The 21107-nt window shown below is 49.7% G+C and overlaps 2 protein-coding genes, 1 long non-coding RNA gene and 1 pseudogene across 4 annotated transcripts in view; 2 read left to right on the top strand and 2 right to left on the bottom strand.

The window, feature by feature from the left end:
- Positions 1-4925, top strand: part of LOC308606359 (dynein regulatory complex subunit 4-like) — a 70705-nt gene extending 65780 nt beyond the window's left edge. Inside the window, exons 17-19 of the mRNA XM_081217129.1 lie at positions 2984-3217; positions 4463-4603; positions 4787-4925. The gene's annotated coding sequence lies outside the window, so the exon portion shown is untranslated. The remainder of the gene's footprint in view (positions 1-2983; positions 3218-4462; positions 4604-4786) is intronic.
- LOC308605733 (histone-lysine N-methyltransferase PRDM7-like) lies at positions 124-7240 on the bottom strand (the record flags this gene model as incomplete). Its single annotated transcript, XM_081216015.1, has 6 exons — positions 124-287; positions 1096-1289; positions 4789-5070; positions 6208-6275; positions 6687-6958; positions 7168-7240. The coding sequence occupies 6 exons, from the start codon at positions 7238-7240 to the stop codon at positions 124-126; spliced, it is 1053 nt and encodes a 350-aa protein (XP_081072141.1).
- A 4128-nt stretch (positions 7241-11368) lies between these two features.
- On the bottom strand, positions 11369-11735 carry LOC308605679 (ribosomal protein eL39-like 2; annotated as a pseudogene). Its single transcript has 2 exons — positions 11631-11735; positions 11369-11417 (listed from the first exon to the last, which is right to left on the bottom strand). The product of its transcript is annotated as a ribosomal protein eL39-like 2 (transcript).
- Positions 11736-14627: 2892 nt separating this feature from the next.
- LOC308605311 lies at positions 14628-20859 on the top strand. The gene is made up of 4 exons (XR_014013679.1): positions 14628-14772; positions 16283-16393; positions 19330-19406; positions 20479-20859. It is a non-coding gene; the product is annotated as an uncharacterized lncRNA (long non-coding RNA).
- Positions 20860-21107: the final 248 nt, after the last annotated feature.

Raw genomic sequence — 21107 nt, 5'->3', positions numbered from 1 at the left:
CTACGGTCCCGGTAGAGCAGCAGGCAGGTGGGGCTGGCACAGCCATGGGGCCACTGCAGTCAGAGCGGCACGTGTGGTGGAGGCTGCTGGTGTCCTGTGTGCCCGTCCAGGGCACCCGCAGTGTCAGGTGGAGCCCCTGCAGGCATCCCGGGGACAGGACAGGCGCCTCAGCTGAGTCCAGCGCGTGTCAGGCGACGCACATTCCTCCGAGCCCCCCTTCAGCACGCGGATCGTGGCTGCCAGCAGCTGCCGGTGGCGGCAGGGTGTATAAACCGCCAGCCCCCTTGCTAGAGGTGAGCCGAGACTGGGTGAGAGGCCGGAGTGCCTTTTTGTGCCTGAACTGTGAGGTCGCACACCATCGCCGCCACCACACAGGTCATCCATCTTCTGTGCAGGCCGCGGATGATGGGGGCCAGGGACTCGGGGCGTCTTGAGGGCTGGCGGCCTCACCAGGAGTGAGGTTTGTTGCCAGAGGGGAGGGGAGGGGAGGGGGCAGGCCTTGAACTGCTCAGCCTTGCAGGGGATTCTAGGGCCACCTCTGGTGGGAGGTGCAGGTGAGAAGCCCCTGGAAGTTTCTGGGGCCCCTCCCCCACAGTATTTCAGTCGAAGCCCCTCTGCCGGCATCACCCCCAACTCCGTCCCTGCCGTGGCCCCTGCTGAGAGCCGCAGAAGATGGAAAGTTTATGGTGCTTCTCTTCCCATAGGGAAACAAAGCCACAGACACACATGTTCCCTTAAAAAAGCATGAAAGAAAGGAGACAATAATAGTGGATGTTTGTTATTGACATGCACATGGTTCACGTAGAGATGCTTCACAAGCCTGCATGGGGAGGGGGACTAAGGGCCGTTGTTCGCAGTCATGGGGTCTGGGCTCCCCCCTTCGGCTCTGCTCACAGCGTGCCCCATTCTCCACCAGACTTCTCTTAGAAAAAGTGAGTTGAAGGATAAAATATTCAACAGTTAAGAATTTCAAGGTGGCGACACCGTTGCACTGAAGCACACAGGCCCAGGTACACGGCACGTGCGTTAGAGAAGCTGCGGTGTGGGCTTCGAGTACACTGTGTGCAGGGGGGCAGGAGAGGTTCCGAGACTCACGGGTGGCCCGGTTCCTGCAGGCGCAGCTCCATACTCCGTTCTCAGAAGGTGTGGGCGAAGGCCGCCTTTCCCAGGTGACTGTGTGTGCAGGGCCTCTGGGGCTGCCCAGGCTCAGCAGGAAGGGCAGCAGTGGGAAGGGAGGTTGCCCGCACTGAGCATCCTGACCTCTCACCTCCTCATCAGGGCAGCCGAGTCTGCAGGTGAAGCAGCTGTGTCTGACCAGTGCCTGAGTGGCCCCTTCTTTGTCCAGCCCTAAAGACCTGGAAGACGTGGGCAGGGAGAGAATAACAAAGGGCGGGGCTTGCACTCTCAGCCAGCCTCTGTGCCAGATTCTACCTGTGCTTATCTATCACACCAAAAGACTGGCGCTCCCATCCCATTTTATAGATTAGAAAAGAGGCACAGAGAGGTTGAGCACTTTGCCCTAGGTCACACAGCTGGTGAGGGCAGAGCTGAGAATTGACCCACTATGGTTGGATCTGGAGTCCACATGCTGTGCTGACCCTGAGGGGACAGCAAAGAGAGAGCGAGGGAGACCAGATACCCCAGATTGAGCCAGGCACACAGGCATGCACACATTCATGTACGAGGCCTTCACCTTTGAGGCTACAGAAGTCAGAGGAAACCAGAGAGGAACGAGGAGAGGCCAAGGTAGAATGCCCTTCCAGGGGTTCAGTTCCTATGGAGACTGGGGCTGCGAGTATGAGCTCTCTGTGGCCCTCTTGGACCCCACTGCTTTCAGTGATAAGGGGGGAATGAGGTACACAGTCTGGGCTTCAGATTTGTATGGAGACAAAATTTATTAAAACAGGAGTCCAAAAAACCATGAAGGGGATTGGTATGAACATCTCCAGGGCAATTAAGAAACTCTCTGCTGTTTATCTACCTTCTCTCTTATAATGAAAGCAGAGGATCTATTTAACCAGTTATTTCTGTGCTCATCACACTCTTAGGGAATGTAAGGGGTCATAGACTTCCTTTGAAGCTCCCTCAGAACTGAGGTATGCGGTGGCTACATTTATCCTCCCGTGGTTAAGATGTGGTTTATTGGTAATGACTCCCTCACCCTCCCCACAAACATAGGGCTTCTCCCCTGTGTGTGTCCTCTGGTGTCTGATGAGATGTGACTTACGACTGAAGTCTCGCCCACACTCCCTGCAAACATAGGGCTTCTCCCCTGTGTGTGTCCTCTGGTGTCCGATGAGATGTGACTTTTGACTGAAGTGTCGCCCACACTCCCCGCAAACATAGGGCTTCTCCCCTGTGTGTGTCCTCTGGTGTCTGATGAGATGTGACTTACGACTGAAGTCTCGCCCACACTCCCCGCAAACATAGGGCTTCTCCCCTGTGTGTGTCCTCTGGTGTCCGATGAGATGTGACTTACGACTGAAGTCTTGCCCACACTCCCCACAAACATAGGGCTTCTCCCCCGTGTGTGTCCTATGGTGTCCGATGAGATTTGACTTTTGACTGAAGTGTCGCCCACACTCCCCGCAAACATAGGGCTTCTCCCCTGTGTGTGTCCTCTGGTGTCTGATGAGATTTGACTTTTGACTGAAGTGTCGCCCACACTCCCCGCAAACATAGGGCTTCTCCCCTGTGTGTGTCCTCTGGTGCTGGGTGAGACTAGACCTATCCTTGGAGCCTTGCCCACAGCCTCTGTACTTGACTTTTACAACTCTTGATACTCCTGCCCCCATAAGTAATTTGCCTGTGTTCTCTGGATTCACTTTCTGGCCTGTGCTGGGCCCTGCCTCCATCATTCTCTCATGTGCCCTAGAGCTCCCCATTTGTCCTTTGGGAGAGTAGGAAAAGGCCCTTGAAATCCTCCTCAGCCTTATCCTTTTCAGCAAAGGTTTGGACCTTTCCTTGACCTCTTGACCTTCAGGTTTGTCACTCCAGCTGTGTGGATCAGAATATTGCTGCTGCCGATTTTGATAGTCTGGGCAGGGATCCTGTGGTTGGACGCGGTCTCTTGCAGATGTTCTTGGGAGGACCTGAGACGGGTGACTGTGTTCCACGTGTTGGCTGAGGATTTTCTGACTGGAGAAGGCCAGAGAGCAGGAGCCACACGGATGGATCTTGGGCTTTGGGTCTGCTGAAAGAGGAAGCTTGTGGTCAGGTAGATGGTTTGTCTCCGGTAAGGCCTGAACCACTAATCATCTCAGTGTTGACAGCGCAAGCTCTGTCTCCCAGCAAGTGTGCCTTTACAGTCTACTTTTCCATTCCATTTTTACTCACTGTCTTCTTCAGAAATCCAGAAAGCCCGTATCAAGGGCCATTTCTACCTGTGGCCCTGACTAGGGACCTTCAAGTAGCATCAGAGGCAGCGTCACTCCTTATAGGAGGTGGAACTGCAGTGACCTTTGCCCACATACGAGTATCTGAAAAGTCCTATATCACTTTGTGACAGAGGGGCCACAGGTATTTTATCCTGTTGGGAGAGAACACTCTTGATGACAGGTAGAATCACCCCAAGTGACTTCCTACAAGGGGAAGGAATTTATTAAGTTAGGGGCACTCATCCTGGAGATCTCCAGATGTGGAAGGCAGGGTGGGGTAGTGGTTAGAGCTCCTCATTCACAGAGACATATTAGTTGAGCAGCCATTGTGTCTGAATCTCTGTGAGTACGTGGGATTCAGATTGGACAAGACCGAGTGGTCCAGGTCCCACTGACTAAAGGACTCTGGCTCCTGATGCCCCAATTAGGTCATGAATTGCTTCTCTCTCAGTTTTCCATAAAGTGGAAAATGAAAGTACGCCCTTCCTCAGAAAGCCTCACGAATATTCACACCTCATCGATTTCAGTCAGGCTTAGTCCGTTTAAAATGCAGTAGGAAGTCCTGTTTAAAAATACACCCCAGCTCCTGCCCTTCTTCAGCCAGTCCACTCTCCCCTCTCACCTGGAGATGAACTGACCTCTGAGCGGATTCCCCACTGCTGTCTCTTTCCAAAAAATGGGCCAAAGCATCACCTTAGAGCAGAGAACATGCCGCCTGCAGCTGAAAACCGCACGGTTGTTTCACGTCACCCAGGGGGACCCCCCTGTCTGTGCGTGGAGCACAGGCCCTAAGGCCTCCGTGTTCTGTCCAGCCTGCTTCCTCTCCCTCTGTGCTTCCTTCTCTGACCACCTGCATGGCCTCTCTTTCCTGCCCTGGTGCTGCGGCACTGGCCGTTCCCCTGCCTGGAACACTTTGCCCACAAATGCTGTCTCTGGAGAGTGCCACACCCCACCCCTCCGCTCACATTGATCCAAGGCACTTTTTCTGGGCTACTTTTCCTCAAAGCACTAATTGCTGTCAGGTATGAGGCACGTGCTGCTCTAGGGCAGTGATTCTGACCGTCCTGTTCAATCTCTATTTCCAGTTCGTGGAGCCCTGTCTGACACAGTGTATGAACTCGTGTGACAACGAACCGAAATGGTGACTGAATGCAAATCAACGTGTACACATATCATCTAGAAACATGGAGGAGATTAAGAAGAAACGGCTAAAGGTGACAGAGCTGGTAGGTGCTCGAAAACTTGTTTTTTTCCTCTAAGCCTTTCAGCCCTATATGATGTTATATATTTTTTGCATGAGGGATTAAAAAAATTAGAAGAAAAAATTTTAATATAAAAAATTTCCGTAAGAGTCAAAGGCTTATGGATCAATTTCTGAAGCATCTTAATTGAAATTTTACTGACTCCAGACTGGAGTTTACTCTGATCAACAGCCAGACCATGAAAGCTCCCCAGGAGTGCTTCTTGCTTTGCGTTGGAAGAGTGGTGGCGCCCACCTCTGCCCGCCGTCGCGAGCTGGCTCTTCCACCCGCTGCCCCACTGGATGCCGAGCTCCTGGCTGTACTCGTCCCTGTACAAGACCAGCAGTTCACAGCCCGGCCTGACCACCCGGCAGGTTCGGTAGAAGATCTGCCTGTGATACTGGAAGGCCACCAGGTTCTGCTCCTCCTCATCCCGGGCACAGTTCACATACCTGGGGTTGGGGCCAAGAAAGGGAAAGAAAGCGCAGCCGATGAGTTCCCTCCACCTGTCAGACCCGAGCCAGCTCCTTGCCTTCGCGGCCTGGTGCTGTCCCCAGCGGCCGCTGCTCCTGCTCGGGAACCTGCTGTTCACACCTTCGACCTTGTCCTGTGAATCCCTATCTCCAGATGCTGTTGCCCGTGCTCATCCAGGCCGGATTGCTTTTCTCTCCTTATGTAATTATCTGTTTTCCAAAGCCCAATTCCAGACCTGTCTCCACCTGGACTGGCCATAAAACTGGTGACCTCTGGCTTCTCTAAACTCTCAATGAAGTTCTGTTTTTATTCCGCAGGACTTGGTGCTTCTAGTTTAGCACACATCCCTCAGCACTCAGCCCCAGCCTACGTTCTCTCGAGAGGCCTGTCTCCAGTCTCCCCACGTGTATCCAGGGCCCCCCATTCACTTGCCTCCCCCTGTAGAAACTTGGAGAGAGCTCTCTGACTTAGCTCGAAACACAGAACAATAGTAGTTTATTCATTTTCTGCCTCCCCTGATGAAAGGAGGAGACCTTAGAGAAAGGGGCTGCTCACAACCATCCTGCAGTCCATTTGTTCCCTGGCTTCAGAACCCAGTTCTCATTGGAACCAAGGCTGGGAAGGTGGCCGCCCTCACAGACTAAAGGTCCCTCACGTCAGGTTATGCTGGTGCTGTGCACTTCTTGAAAAATAGGAAAATTATGATTAAATATTCCTAAAGTCAATTGCTTAATGTCTGTCTGCAGTGTGTCCTCCGTAAGGACATGGGTTATGTGATCTGTTTAAGTAATGGACTCCGTTTTCTAAACTGGAGCATAATAGTGAGTGTTTGATAAGTATTAATTAGGTAAAGAAGTGTTCCTGGTGAATCTAGACTCCTCAAGTTGTTTTCAAGTACCCCAATTTTCTTGAGCACAGAGACGTATTTTGAGGACACATACTATATTTTTATTTCCTATTTTCTGACATCTCTTGAAATGAAAGAGCATTGTATGGAGAAAAAAGAGGGACAGAAGATGTAAAAACCATTGAGGGGGGCAGTCTGAGAAGGAAAGGGACATGGGCTTGAGAGAGATGAGTGTCCTCTCTGGAACCTGGAAACCTACTGGACCTACCTCATCCAGTTGGCCCAGGACTTGTCCTTTCCATCCACATACTCGTAGCAATTTCTCCCTTTGGTGATCTGAGTGTCAGACAAAGAAATTAAAGGCTTTTTTTTTTTTTTTTTTGGTGGGAGGTAATAGAAGAATTATTTCACTCTGCTGTCATCAGTGCTCTTCAGCCGCATGGATGCAACTGCCAATCGTGAGCACACAATAAGCTCCTTAATCACCATCCTCACGTCTGAGTCTATTTGTCTGCTCAGGTCGAGGGCCCCGCACGGGAGGAGCTGCTTCTTTGTGCCTGTACCACCGTGCTCCCACCTGGCCTCTGATCTTTAAGTTGAAGTTCCGTGTTCATGCAAAGCGCAGTCAGTACACAGAGCTAACCGTGTGGTCCCCATCCACATCCTAGCGTGTTGAAGGTGAGGCCCCCCCACCCACAGAAGGGATGTGGAGGCCAGAGGACAGGGGAAGAGGTGGGTGTTTCTCACCAGCCAGGAGTATCCACTGTTGGCGGCCTCTTCATCTTCTGTGATCCGGCCCTCATAGGGGCCAAAGTGCAGACCCAACGGCAGATCGGATGCCTCGTTCCATACTCCAAGCCCAGCCTCAGGGATGCCTGATGGTCTGATACTTAATCCAGGGGGCAGAGCGAGGGCTGAGCGGTTGGGATGCCCCTTCTCCACTGCACTGTCCTTTACAAATGTAGGGGCCCCGTGAGCAGCACAGCTGTCAATGAAGAAGTTCTGACACTTCTCACAATCTGGAGGCGAGAGCAGCAGGGATTAGGGAAGTGCGTGTTCCTGGTCGTAAAGACCTTCAGAGAGAACCAGGGCGCTCATGTCATTTGGCCTCAATCCTGTACCCCAAGTCACTAGACAAAGGGGATGATTTGGGGACCAAATGCTAAGGTGAGATTATTGTAGCAAGACATAACAGCCTTCTCTGTACTGGGCCAGTGGGGTCACTCACAGAGGTAGTCCTCGTCCTGGGGCTCGCTGACCTCTTGGTTCACGTGGACCTTTCTTTCTCGTAGGCTATACATCTTCACTTCAATCTGCTTTGTTCTGCGTTCTAAGTTGGAGAAGAGTAGGTAAGCAAGGTTGGTGGGGTCTGGAGTGTTGGTCCCTGTTTTATCAGAAAATGTGAAATACCCTCCCATCAGATGATTGCCTGTCCTTCTGTACACTTTGGTTTTTCCCCCTTTAACTACTGGTTCAGAGGGACCGAGGCTCCACACTGACTACAGACGCCCAGTTCAATGTTAGCTTCCTGTTCTTCCCGTTATTAGGTTTAACTTCCCAACCTTTCTACTTAGAAAATGGTTCATTGACACATTTACTCATTCAGAAAATATTTGTTAAGGCACATTACATGTTAGGCATTGAGCAGAGGCCTTAACTAAGAAAGCATGGCCCCTATTATCACAGATGGATTTTTGAACAACGTGTATGTGTCAGTACTTTTATATTCAATTTAATGCTTTCAAACACTATACGAGTTATGTATCCTTATGTTCACTTTAGAGATTAGCAATCAGGACCTCAGAAAACATGTAAGATTTTCCCAAGGCCCCAGTGCTAACTTCAGGTCTCAGATCAGTCCAGCCTAAACTCACGCCTACCCCAAGTCCACCCCACACACCTAGGCCATACTAATCAGCCTTTCTAGAAAAATTAGAGGGACTAAAACCCCAAGTTATTTTCTCTTACCCAGCTTTTGTCTAGTGTGCCGTGCAGAGGTGCTTGCTGCTCCGGGAGGGGGCGCTGGTCCCTGGGCCTGCGCAGGGCCACTTGCCTTCTGCAGTTGCGCTGCTCCGGGCAATTTCTTCAAACTAGATTCATTACTTAATGGCACCGGGGGCACTGCCTTCAACGGGAGAGTCACACAGTAAAAGACAACATGCATTTCTTTAGTTCTTTAGGGCTTATGACGTGTTTTCACATGCATGACTTTAGTTAATACTTCAACAACCCTTGGAAATACCCGGGGCGGGTGGAGTCTGAACACTAGAGCGTAAATAAAGGGCCTAAGTGGGTAGTGAATCAAGACTAGAACCCATATCTTAAGGTTCCTTCCCTTCAACTTTCAAATTTCTCGGTAAAAGTGAGAGCGAGGCAGGGAGAATAATTGGGAAGAATCAACAAAGTCTGGGAAAGAAGCCGAGGGGTAAGGGCTTATAGAAAAAAAAAGGGGGGTCTTCTATTAATTAGTGGACCTCTGATGGACGAGGAAATGTGGAAAAGTACAGAGGGGACAAAACACTTCTGGAAAATGAGGTGACAGAGCAGTGAGACTGGGAAGAGAAGAAAGAAATGGTATGGCAGAAACATATCTAGACACCAAAGAAAATGATGCTGAAAGCTGCAGGTGGCCATATCCTAGAGAGAATGTTTGGAATGAGAGTAGCTGGTTCCCATCGATTCTGCTTGAATGAGGCTGTACGACTAGCTAGTTCTCCTCAGTTTCCTGATCCATAAATTTGTATACATGCTAATTCATGACATGAAATTTAATAACGTTCACCAAGTTGTTTTGTGAGCTATTGATATTTAATACAGTGTGAATGTGAGAGTCCAGCCCTGCTATCAATTCACCCCCTCAACTGTCTGCCTATTTGAAATCTAGCTCACAGATACTATCTTCAGCACTCCCTGACCCTCTTACTTCTAGGTGAATGTTTAAATGTGGAGTCACTCATTCAGAAAACATCCAGGGGGCCCTCAGGGGCCTTGAGCTGGGCCTGGGACTTCTGTGAAGAAACGGGTATGGACCAGGCTCTCAAAGCTTGCAACGCAGGGGCAGGCTAAACAAATGATTCCAAACATGAGAGTTGCCTAATTAGAGCTCAGAGGAAGGAGCTGTTACTTCCTCCTGCAAGAATGAGCATTTGAAATCAGTTCCAGAGGGATGAGTTTCTGTTGAAACGTGGGTAACCTATATGAAGTCCTTAAGTTATTTTCTTATTTGTCATTTTTCAATTATCAAACTTGAAGCTAGTCAGGGCTGGGAGATGCTTCCTCTTATTAGAGTAGGAGGAGGCTCTGAGGTTGGGGATCCATCTCCTTCTTCGTCTCGGACAATCCACTCTACAAATTGCCTACAGATCTGTAAGGTTCCCTTAGTCAGATGGTCTTAGCATGTCACTCACTTTGGCGTAGCAGAAAAGAACTGAGGTTGAAATCATCCATCAGATGAATGATATAAAGATGTATGAATAAGACACTGTAAACTTTATAAAACTATGGAAGTTCTACTCAGCTTGTAAGTGTTTTAGAGAAGGAGCTTTGGATGAGATGGCACTACCAGTGATACTGTGATCTCAGGCATATAATCAAACATTTCTTTACCTCAGTTTCTTGATCTATTCAATATAAATGGTGATAGTTACACTACCTATAGGTACTACAGGATTGTTTTAAGGTTTAAAGTGAGTTTATTCATGTAAAATGCTTAAAATAGAGTCTGAAATATTATGAAAATAATGTGAAAATAGAACAACCTACTATTGTTGCTATTCTTATTAACTATAAAAATGATGATGATATCAGACATTGTGCTAAAGAACCATGAAAGGAAGCAGCAGTTTCTAGGATACTCTGTGTATTCTCCTATTCTTACCTTTGATTGGATCCATGAGGAAGGTTTTCTTGTCAACAGGATTTGGGAAATACTTACCTTCTGGTGTTTACTGTGCTCCACTCTGAAGGCCACCCAAGAAGGTTTAACTAAAAGATGATGAGAAATCAGTGTTTTGGTTGGTAAATGTTTCCAAACTCTGGGCATCTGAATTAAGGACACAGAATTCTGAACCAGAGAGTGACAAGTACAAGGATTACCAAAGGGGGGATGGAAAATGATTTCTGTATCATCAACGCCTATGCTTCCACTGGGAGCATCACATAGTTTTCTTAAAATTAAAAAAAAAATAGACAAAACCTCATCTGTGCTTCATCCTATGTTCATAAAGTATCTAATAAATTTACTTCATGACAAAAATACTCAACAAAGTAGGAATAGAAGGAAATTACCTCAATATAATAAAGGTCATATATGAAGAGTCCACCTCTAACATCATACTCATTGGTGGAAAAAGTGATCTCTTCTAAGATCAAGAAAAAAGGCAAGGATGCCCACTCTCACCACTTCTATTCAACATAGTACTAGAAGTTCTAGCCAGGGTATTAGATAAGAAAAGGAATCAAAAGGCTTCCAATTTGGAAAGAAAGAAGTAAAATTAGGTTTGTTCACAGATGACATGATTTTATGCGTAGAAAATCTTTAAAATTACACAGAAAACACTGTTAGAACTAATAAAAGAATTTAGCAAAGTTGCAGGATACAAAGTCAACACTCAAAAATCTTCCTATGCACTCGGGACTTCCCTGGTGGCGCAGTGGTTAAGAATCCACCTGCCAATTCAGGGGACATGGGTTCGAGCCCTGGTCCGGGAAGATCCCACATACCGTGCAGCAACTAAGCCCGTGCGCCACAACTACTGAGCCCGCATGCTGCAACTACTGAGCCCGCGTGCTGAAACTACCAAAGCCTGCGCACCTAGAGCCCGTGTTCCACAACAAGAGAGAAGCCACTGCAACGAGGAGCCCATGCACTGCAAAGAAGAGTAGCCCCTGCTCGCCGCAATTAGAGAAACCCCACATGCAACAACGAAGACCCAACACAGCCAAAAAAAAAAAAAAAGAAAACGATTGAGAATTATACTGGAAAACCTACACATCCACCTCCATTCAGTATTATGTCACCATTCTGCCACAACCACTGCGGGTCTTTTAATTTCTATTTCAAAATTCAAAAACAAAATAAAAACAAACAAAAAACTAACCAAGACACAGTGAAGCCACCTGCCAGCACTTACTCCTTTGGTGATGAACTTGGTACTTCTTATTCACATTCAAATTTTTATACATTTACGGCCTTTCAATGTACCTATAAACAATATATATATATATATTTTTCCAACAAAAGTTCTCATATTTATTACTGAACCAAAGCACTAATGCAGAAACACTGACACAAGGAGAAAAATCATTTTTTTCCCAATGAAACAAATGGATGCATTTCTCCAGATAGTAGTGATGTTTTCAGAGTGATATGGTAAGATGCAAGTGACGTTCCACAGCATAAATACATGTGCCACCTCATGTGTGGCTCCTTATAGACCCAGCTTGCTTCTTCTCCAGTGTCTTCTCTTGGAGTTGTACCTGGTTTTATTACCAGTTTCTTTTTTTTTTTTGCGGTACGCGGGCCTCTCACTGTTGTGGGCTCTCCCGTTGTGGAGCACAGGCTCCGGACGCGCAGGCTCAGCGGCCATGGCTCACGGGCCCAGCTGCTCCGCGGCACGTGGGAACTTCCCGGACCGGGGCATGAACCCGCGTCCCCTGCATCGGCAGGCGGACTCTCAACCACTGCGCTACCAGGGAAGCCCACCAGTTTTCATTTGAGTCCACTGGGGAATGGGACGATTCTCCTTTTGTTTCTTGCCCAGGAATCGCTTGATCGTGAGTCTTGTGAGAAGACATGGTGAGGGGCAGAGTCAACCGCACATCGGATGGCAGAGAAGGGGAGGCTAATTATTTTACATATTTAAAAACTTTATATGGATAGTCTTTTACTGTATAATATTCTGTTTTGCATCTTGCTTGTTTGGTGAAAAATTATGGGGTTTTTTTTGCTAATGCCTGAGATGCAGCTGAGACCTAAACCCAGGTTGGTTTCAGGAAGACACCTCTAAATCTTCCTGGCCCCTCACCTTGCTGCCTTGGAATCCATTCTTCATCAGAATCCTCAGGGTCATCCACCTGGGGTTTGATGGCCTGCCTGCAGTGACACATGAAAGCTGGCCAAGGGGCTCTGAGACCTGGAAAGAAGCAAAATCTTTGTTCCAAAAGGGAAGAGCTGGAAGGAGGAACAAAGCCCAGAGGCAATGGAAAGTGCCACCAAGTCAGTGTGACTCGGTAGGATGGGCTGGGAGAGTCTAGAACAAGGCAAGAGGTGAGCTCTGCATTGCCAGGGCCAGGCCCACACTGAATACAAAAGAACACAAATTTCCTGCAGGTTAGTCTCCACACAGAAGGGAACTGTGAGCAGATGAAGCCACCTAAGAGAGAGCCAAGCTAACACTGAGACCGAAGACCTGGTTCCCATTTCCCAGGCTCACAGGCACCCAGCATTTCCTGTTACCTATAGTAATCAGTGCTTCATAGTTCTTTTTCACATTCCTATATCGGATTTTTTCCCATTCTCCCATCTCTGTCCATTCTTCCTTGGAGAAGTATGTGGAAATGTCTTTGAAAGCATCTTTGGCCTAGAGAAAATAATAGATTTCATCAGTGACTTACTAATCTAAGTCAGAACTTAGAGCTGGGCCCTCTCCTTCACCTTGTGCAGGGTGTAGCCTGATGCCGCTGGGTGGTCTCTGTGAGAGACAAGGACGAAGACTTTCCTTCCTGACTGTGTCCTGCTTAACTGAGCAAACACTGAACATTTTCCTAACTCTCCCTGGACACAGAGCAGTTGACGATGCTACAGTGTCCTGTCCCCACCCCCCGCCCCGCCCCACCATCTTAGACAGGACCAGGCACCCCCATCCTGTGTACCTTCACAGAGAAGGTCACCCAGCGGTGCAGGCCAGGAGTCTGTGGTCCTCCAGGGACCAGCTCCCTGTCCCTCCTGTAGAGCCGGCTTAGAGCCCGGCTTTGCCTCCTCCACCGCTCACCGTGGGCTTCCACTCTGTTCTCCCAGCATCTCCCTCAGTGCTCTCCTCCGGCCACCTGTCGGTGCTCATGGTCCTGGGACCACCTCAAGGCCAAGGTGCCTGTGGAAGGAGAAGGTGCTGAGGTAGCCCAGGCCCCTGCCCAGAGCCAGGTCTGTGTTCCTCGGCTGGGGCATCCCGAGCAGGAAGGTGTGAGGACCCCAGCAAGGAGTAGAGGATGTGGAGGGTATTGAAGGGGTGGACGGATCCTCAGCAGCCACGACAGCCCAGCCTAATGTGAACTAGATTCGGTTTCTTTGGTCCCCCTGCAACTCGGCCCCTCGGAGGAAAGGCGCTGGGAGGGCTGAGTCTGTGGGTGTCTGAGGGAGTCCCAAGGAGACCTGGGAGCCCCGGACTGCTGGACTGGGGTCAGCTTGACAAGAAGGGCTCTGTTCCAGCGAGGGACAGGGACTATTTCTCCAAGAAGGGTTTTGGGGATCTCCACCTGGGGACTCCAGAAAAATCTGGGCATAACATGCCTTCTATGTCTAAGGGACAGATCGCTCAGCCTGAGGAGATTTGGGTCACTCCGGCTGAGGGAATTGGGGCTCCTCAGACCCGAGGGGATTCGGGGTCCCTTAGGCTGATGGTATTTGGCGTCTTTTGGCTAAAGGGATGTAGGAGGCGCAGGCTGAGAGAACTTGGCACCTTTGAGCCTGAGGAAATCGGGGGTCTCTCGTTAAGGGGCTTTAGGTTCTCCCACACTGAGGGCAGCTGGGGTCTTTGAGGCTGAAGCGGTTAAGAGTTCCCGCGCTGAGGGTAGTCGGTGCCTCTGAGGTTAGGGAAATGTGGTCTCTCTGCGGGTGCTATTTTTTTTTTTTTTTTTTTTTTTTTTTTGCGGTAGGCGGGCCTCTCACTGTTGTGGCCTCTCCCCCTGCAGAGCACAGGCTCCGGACGCGCAGGCTCAGCAGCCATGGCTCACGGGCCCAGCCGCTCCGCGGCATGTGGGATCCTCCCAGACCGGGGCACGAACCCGTGTCCCCTGCATCGGCAGGCGGACTCTCAACCACTACGCCACCAGGGAAGCCCCGCGGGTGCTATTTTTAGGGCGCCTAACCTCTAGGGGTTACTCCAGGTATTTGGGGGGGTCAAAGCATTAGGGGATTTTGTATTTCTGTGGGTGAAGGGACTTTGGGTCCCTGAAGCTGAGGAGATGTGAGGTCCCTCAGGTTAGGACCCGGGGTCCCTCCGAGCTGATGGGATTTGGAGCCCCTCAGGGTGAGGGAATCTGGGGCCTCCTAGCCTGGAATTTGAAGGCCTCGGGCTGAGGGTTTATAAGGGTTTCGCAGGGCGTGTTCCTGTCAGTCTCCCCGCTGTCCCCTCGCGTAGCCCACCCCGTCCCGGCGCGCGTTCCACCTCCAACAGCTTCGCGTCCTCCTGAGGTGAGGCGAAGCGAAGGGTGCGGAGGCGGTTGGTAAAGCCCCGTCAGGCACAAGCCACCAATCGGTGCTGCGACTGAAGCGGTCCCGCCAATAGGCGGCCGGGAGGGTGCGGAGCGCGCAGAAGGTCCCGCCCCACCGCTCGGGGATTGGCTGCTCTGGGTCCCGCGCATGCCTGAAAGGAAGCCTCCAGCGCGCAGGCGCAGCTTGGCGGTTTTCAATGATTGTCTTTTCCGCCCGCCGTCAGGCAGCCCGTCTTAATCCTGGAGCCTCAAGTGGGCGGTGGGTCTTTAGGGTGGATGTGGCCATCCAGTGCCCTGAACAAGAATCTTTGCTCCACCGGATTGTAGTCGTGCTCCCGAACTTTCTCCTAGGCCCACCTGTTCCCTTCCTTGTAAAATGCAGTTTGGGCAAGAACTGTTTGGGGTGAGTATTACTTTATTCAGGGGAAAACTAGGTAATTAACTAAAATCTGATGAGACAAAATAAACAACATACGGTCAAAGATTTAAACGCAACAAATGGAATAATAAGTATATTAGAAAAAACACTGGGAGAATTTTAAATCTCAAAGTAGAAGGGGCATTTAGGAGTAATCTGTATGTTTAAGCAGTGTAGGTCTAAAAAGGCTTCAGAAATGAGATATAAATAAAACCAAAAAGCCCTGCAAGTGTTTTCCATTAAAATGAGGCATCGGGCCTCCCTGGTGGCGCAGTGGTTGAGAGTCCGCCTGCCGATGCAGGGGGTACGGGTTCGTGCCCCAGTCTGGGAGGATCCCATATGCCGCGGAGCGGCTGGGCCCGTGAGCCATGGCCGCTGAGCCTGCGCATCCGGAGCCTGTGCTCCACAACGGGAGAGGCCACAACAGTGAGAGGCCCGCGTACCGCAAAAAAAAAAAAAAAAAAAGAGGCATCAAATTCGAGGACAATGGATCTGCAGAGGGGGCTTCACAAGATAAAATGGGGAGAGTGTTTCTGCCCCTTACCTAGCTTTGGTCACAGAAACATAACATGATTTCCATGTACTGGAAGCAAGACAACTGACTGTAGAATTATTGTCAAGGTGGGACCACGAGTGCTGGTTGGGGGTCTGGATGGAGAGATGTTACCAGAAAACTGGGTTTGCCTCTTGGTGGGTGTCGAGCCAAAAGACACAACCCAGCCAGAGATTGGGAGAAGGAGGGATTTATTACTTGCAGCAAGTAAGGAGAACACCAGGGATCTTGTCAAAACAGTGTCTCCCCAAACTCCCAAACTGGGGAAGTTTTAAGCTATGGGTATACGCATGTTCATGGAGGGCCTTGGGCAGTAGGCAGAGTCCAAGCTTTAGATGATTGAAGTCTTGAGGGTCAGAAGCGGTCACCATCGGCCTCCCTTAGGTTACATTTTATCTGGCGTTGATAGATGATGTAGATATAGATATCTATTCTTTTTCAGATTCTTTTGCCTCGTAGGTTATTACAAAATATTGAGTGTAGTTCCCTGTGCTATACAGTAGGTCCTCGTTGATGATCTATTTTATACATAGCAGTGTGTATGTGTTAATCCCAAACTCTTAATTTATCCCTCCCCCTGCCTTTCCCCTTTGGTAACAATAAGTTATAAGATTTTATATTCCTCAGAAATGGGGGAGCTGAAAGAGAGGTATCATTTTCAATGGAAAAGCATTCAAAAGAAGATTGAAGCTTCAGCCAAGATTATTAGTTGTACATCCTTGGAAAAAAATCACTTAATTTCTCTAAACTTGACCTGACAAATAAGACAAAAACCCTCCACTGAACTTGCTTATAATCAAGTGATGGAAATATCAAATGGAAGTGTTAGAAACATCTTATTTTACACAAGCGTTATACACTGCTCTACGTTCATTACAGTTTGGTTCACACATCTGTTCACTGAAGTTACAATGTTCTCAAATTCTGTTACTGATCCTCCAGAATGGGCCCCAACGAGGGTCCACTGCCCAGTGTCATTGGAGCCAACAGAACGAGACTGAGTTTGGTTCAGAAGCAAAGGAAAACTTTATGTTTTGATCAGAGAATGGACAGGTGAGAGCGTGCACTCCCCCGCGGGCTGTGGGCGGGGCTGCTGTGTAGGGATCCTGGCAGCCTCAGCGGGAGGGAGGGGGCGGAGCTCTCGAGGGCCGGGTTGGCTGCAGCTCAGGCTCTATGTCGCGGAGTCTGCACGGGGCCCGGTGAGCTGAGGTGTCGACCCAGCCACTCTGCACTAGGAAATCTGGTCTGAAGTGCCGGGTGTGGGACCTCTGCAAGCGGAACCCTAGGAGCACGTGAAATTAGACAAAGCACAAAGGAAAAAAAGGTTAGACTTTATTTTGTTGCCCAGATTCTATTTTTATCTGCCAGGAATTTTTCATGGGCTTTGCCGGTGACAAACCCCTCCTCTGCCTTTTGTCCCGTTCCTCATTCTTGGGGTGCTGAGGGTGCAGACCCCTCTTCTGTAACTGCTTCGTGCTGAGTTGGGAGTCCTCATACCCGGGGGGAGGGGCAGAACTTCTCCCCAGCAGCCTCCAGGTGAGGTTGATTGTCCCCAGGCCTCCTGCCTCACTGCTCGTCCGCCTGAGCACCAGCATTGGAAGTGTTATAGATTCTAATGACCTTTAAGGGTCCAGGAAAGAGATGCGCAGAGACGCTGGGGGGGCAGGTTTTACCCCGTCCCACATTTGCTCGGCGACCTTAGGCTGACGGTTTCTGCCAGCCTAGATGCTCTGACCAGTAGTCTGCGCTTTCTTTAATTAGGCCCCTGAATTAACGTACAAACAGCACCAGGTGTCAGAGCCCTGCCTGGTCAACTCCCAGACAGTCCAAGGCCGGTGGTGATCCAGGACCATGACGGCCACTGATTCAACGGCCTTTTGAAGTAGCCAGGAGTCCAGCCGGTCTCATTGGCCGCCGTCACCGTGGTGTCTGTAGGCTTTTCTATGGTGACAGCGTGATATAAGGTTCCCCCGCCAAGCTTATTAGCTCCCCTCTGGGTGCAGTAAGTCCTGCAAGCAGTAGTCTGCTCTTTCGGGGCACACTCTTGTTGTTTTCTGAGAGAAACTCCAGTTCAAGTGATGGTCACACGAGTCGTCATGGGGGCCCGTTGCCCCCGGTTGTCTCTCTGGAGGTTGGAGTTGGAGGGCCTCCTCACTCGAGGTCAGTGTGTCCACGGAGCGACCCCTGCAACTTCAGGGCATGGTGGGTGGTTAGGATCACCACGTGGGGTCCTTTTCCCTTAGGAGGGAGCTGGCCTTGCAGGCTGCTGATTTCCAGGTTTTTAGATACTCCCAATATCCTGGCCAGATGGGGTGGCGGGTCCAGCCCTTGGTTACTGTGGTTTCTTCTACCTGGAGGGCATACTTGAGTTGTTCCATTTCAAGTGGTCCCAGTTTTTGCACTAATACTCCAAGGGCGATTCACCTTCTGCCGGGAATGTAAAGGTCAAAGGGTTTAGCTAAATTAGGGAGTTCCAGGGCAAGGGCCTGAATTAACTGCTCTTTTAGATCTTGAAAGGCCACTTCTGGATTCTATTCAAAAGGATCATCATCTTTTCCTTTCAGCATGTCATATAGAGGCCCAGCTATTAGACTGTAGTTAGGGATCCAGATGCAGCAAACCCCGGCCTCCCCAGGAACCCCTAAGCTGTCTTCTAGTTTTAGAAGGGGTAAGGCTGCAAATGGCTTCTTCCCTTTCCTGGGATGGGCTTCTCTGACCTTCTGTGAGAATGAAGCCCAGGCAGGTCACCTTAGTCTGTGATATTTGAGCCTTTTTCTTGGACACCTTCTATCCTTTCTTGACTAGGTAGTTCAGAGGCCTCCTTAGTAGGGCTGGCGATCAGAATGTCGTCTGCATATTGAAGGAGGGTTCCCTTTTCCAGAGGTAGAACTTTTAGGTCTTTAGCTAACGTCTCCCCAAAGATGGTGTGGGAATTTTTGAACCCTTGGGGCAGGACGGCCCAGCAGTATTGATTTTGTTGTATGTTGTGTCCTGCCACTCACAAGCCAAAATTTCTTGTGACTCTGGGACTAATGGAATACAGAAGAAGGCATCATTGAAGTCTAATACAGAATACCATGTCCTGGTGGATGGTAGAATGACCAGCAGGGTGTAGGAATTAGGGACTACTGGATGTATATCCTCAGTGGCTTCACTGACTGTCCTGAGGTCCTTTACCAGGTACCCAGCAGCCCACGGGGCTTTCGTGGTCAGGCCCCTCCCAGGATATGGAGCTCACCTGGGCAGGTACCCAGCAGCCCACGGGGCTCTCGTGGTCAGGCCCCTCCCAGGATTTGGAGCTCACCTGGGCAGGCACCCCCGGCAGGGCTGGGCACACAGGAACCGTGCACATAGCCCTCATTGCAGAGCACCCCCAGCTCACCTGTCGCTCAGAGCTGACCCAGAGCACCTCAGAGAAGGACTTGAACTAACAAACAGCAGCTCCAACAGGTCTGTGACCCTGGGCTTCACTCTGCGCGGCCTCCCTCCACCTGGTCTTCCAGAGGCTTCCACTGCAGCCGGGGCACCAGGCCTCTGTCTCCACCCACCACCCCTCCTCTCCCTGACTCCTGGGTTCTTCTCATTAGGAGAGGGTCTTCTTGAAGTTGTCTCCCACTCATGGACCAGATAAAATGTTTAGAAAACAAGCCAGGGCTGCAGCCCCTTGTCTGTGCTGACTCTCAGGAGCCCACACCTGTTCCTTGGACCTGGCTGGTGCAGCAAGGCCCGTTTTCTGCAACTATGAGCCCCTGAAGGACGAGGATTGGCTGACCTGGGCAGCCTGACCCTGCCTGCCAGCTCTCCCCAGGTGTGCCTGGGTTGAGGTCAATCTAAACACCACTCCAGGCAGCAAGAGCCCCTGCAGCTGTGCCTGACGCCATATTCTCTGCCCCGTCAGCAGTGTCAGGGCTGGGCTGGTGGGAGGGAGTGAGGGGCCATGGCTTTGTGGGTGGCCCGGTGTGAGTGGGGCTCTGCTGGACTTTCTGCAGGAGTTGCCAGGCTGCCACCTGCTAAAGAAGAGGATGTGTCACCCATACCTGCCGCTGGAATTTCTCCCCGGGCAGAGGTGAGGAAGGAAAAAAGCAGTGGGGGCCGGGACAGGAGGGGTATCTCAGGCAGGGAAATGGAAAGCTTCCAGAAGAGCGTCTGGGGCCAGGACCATCCTGGCTGGCCTGCAGGCACCAAGTCGGCCTGCGTGCTGTCACTGGTGTGGCTCCACAGCCCTTCCTCTAGGCTTTCAAGTCCTTGTACATATTCAGGTGTTTTACCTGGGAAGGGTGGGAACAGTTCAGCAGCAGCTGGCCTGGGGCTCAGCTCACGTTTACTCACAGACGCCTCGGCACGGTCCCCCAGCTTTGCAATGAGGACGCTCCTTGCAGGGTGGGGGGCGCTGCTGGCTGCATGGGAGACGGTTCACCACCTCTGACCAACTTCAGAATTGTTTACCACTGGAGCAAGTGCCCTGATAGGGTTTTCCTCTGTATAACTGGTAAGTTCTGGGGTGTTTTTTTTTCTTTTTTGGTTCAAGGTAGGTTTTATTCCTCTTTTTTGTATTTATAGATATAAGCATGGAAATAATTCATTCATATAAATATGCCTATGGGAAGGGAAGAACTTTTTTTTCTATGTTTTTTTAAAAATGTTATTTATTTAAAAAAATTTTTAATTAAATTCAATTTTTTTATACAGCAGGTTCTTATTAGTTATCTATTTTATACATATTAGTGTATACATGTCAATCCCAATCTCCCAATTCATCCCAACCCTCCTCCCCCACCACTTTCCCCCCTTGGTGTCTATACGTTTGTTCTCTACATCTGTGTCTCAACTTCTGCCCTGCACACCGGTTCATTTGTACCACATTTCTAGGTTCCACATATATGCGTTAATATACCATATTTGGTTTTCTCTTTGACTTACTTAATTCTGTATGACAGTCTCTGGATCCATCCATGTCTCTACAAATGACCCAATTTGGTTTCTTTTTATGGCTGAGTAATATTCCATTGCATATATGTACCACATCTTTATCCATTCGCCTGTGGGCATTTAGGTTGCTTCCATGACCTGGCTATTGTAAATAGTGCTGCAGTGAACATTGTGGTGAATGTGTCTTTTTTTTTTTTTTTTTTTTGCAGTACGCGGGCCTCTCACTGTTGTGGCCTCTCCCATTGCAGAGCACAGGCTCTGGACGCGCAGGCTCAGCAGCCATGGCTCACGGGCCTAGCCGCTTTGCGGCATGTGGGATCCTCCTGGACCAGGACACGGACCCGCGTCCCCTGCATCGGCAGGTGGACTCTCAACCACTCTGCCACCAGGGAAGCCCCCTGCAATTGATTTCTAATCTCATAGCGTTGTGGTCAGAAAAGATGCTTGATATGATTTCAATTTTCTTAAATTTACTGAGGCTTGATTTGTGACCCAAGATGTGATCTATCCTGGAGAATGTTCCATGAGCACTTGAGAAGAAAGTCTAATCTGCTGGTTTTGGATGGAATGTCCTATAAATATCAATTAAATCTCTCTGGTCTATTGTGTCATTTAAAGCTTGTGTTTCCTTACTAATTTTCTGTCTGGATGGTCTCTATTGGTGTAAATGAGGCGTTAAAGTCCCCCGCTATTATTGTGTTACTGTCGATTTCCCCTTTTATAGCTGTTAGCAGTTGCCTTATGTATTGAGGTGCTCCTATGTTGGGTGCATATATATTTATAATTGTTATGTCTTCTTCTTGGATTGATCCCTTGATCATTATGTAGTGTCCTTCCT

This window comes from Mesoplodon bidens (assembly GCF_964165515.1).
Source record: "Mesoplodon bidens genome assembly, chromosome: 18".
Lineage (NCBI taxonomy): Eukaryota > Metazoa > Chordata > Mammalia > Artiodactyla > Ziphiidae > Mesoplodon > Mesoplodon bidens.
This window is presented reverse-complemented; position numbering and strand designations above follow the sequence as displayed.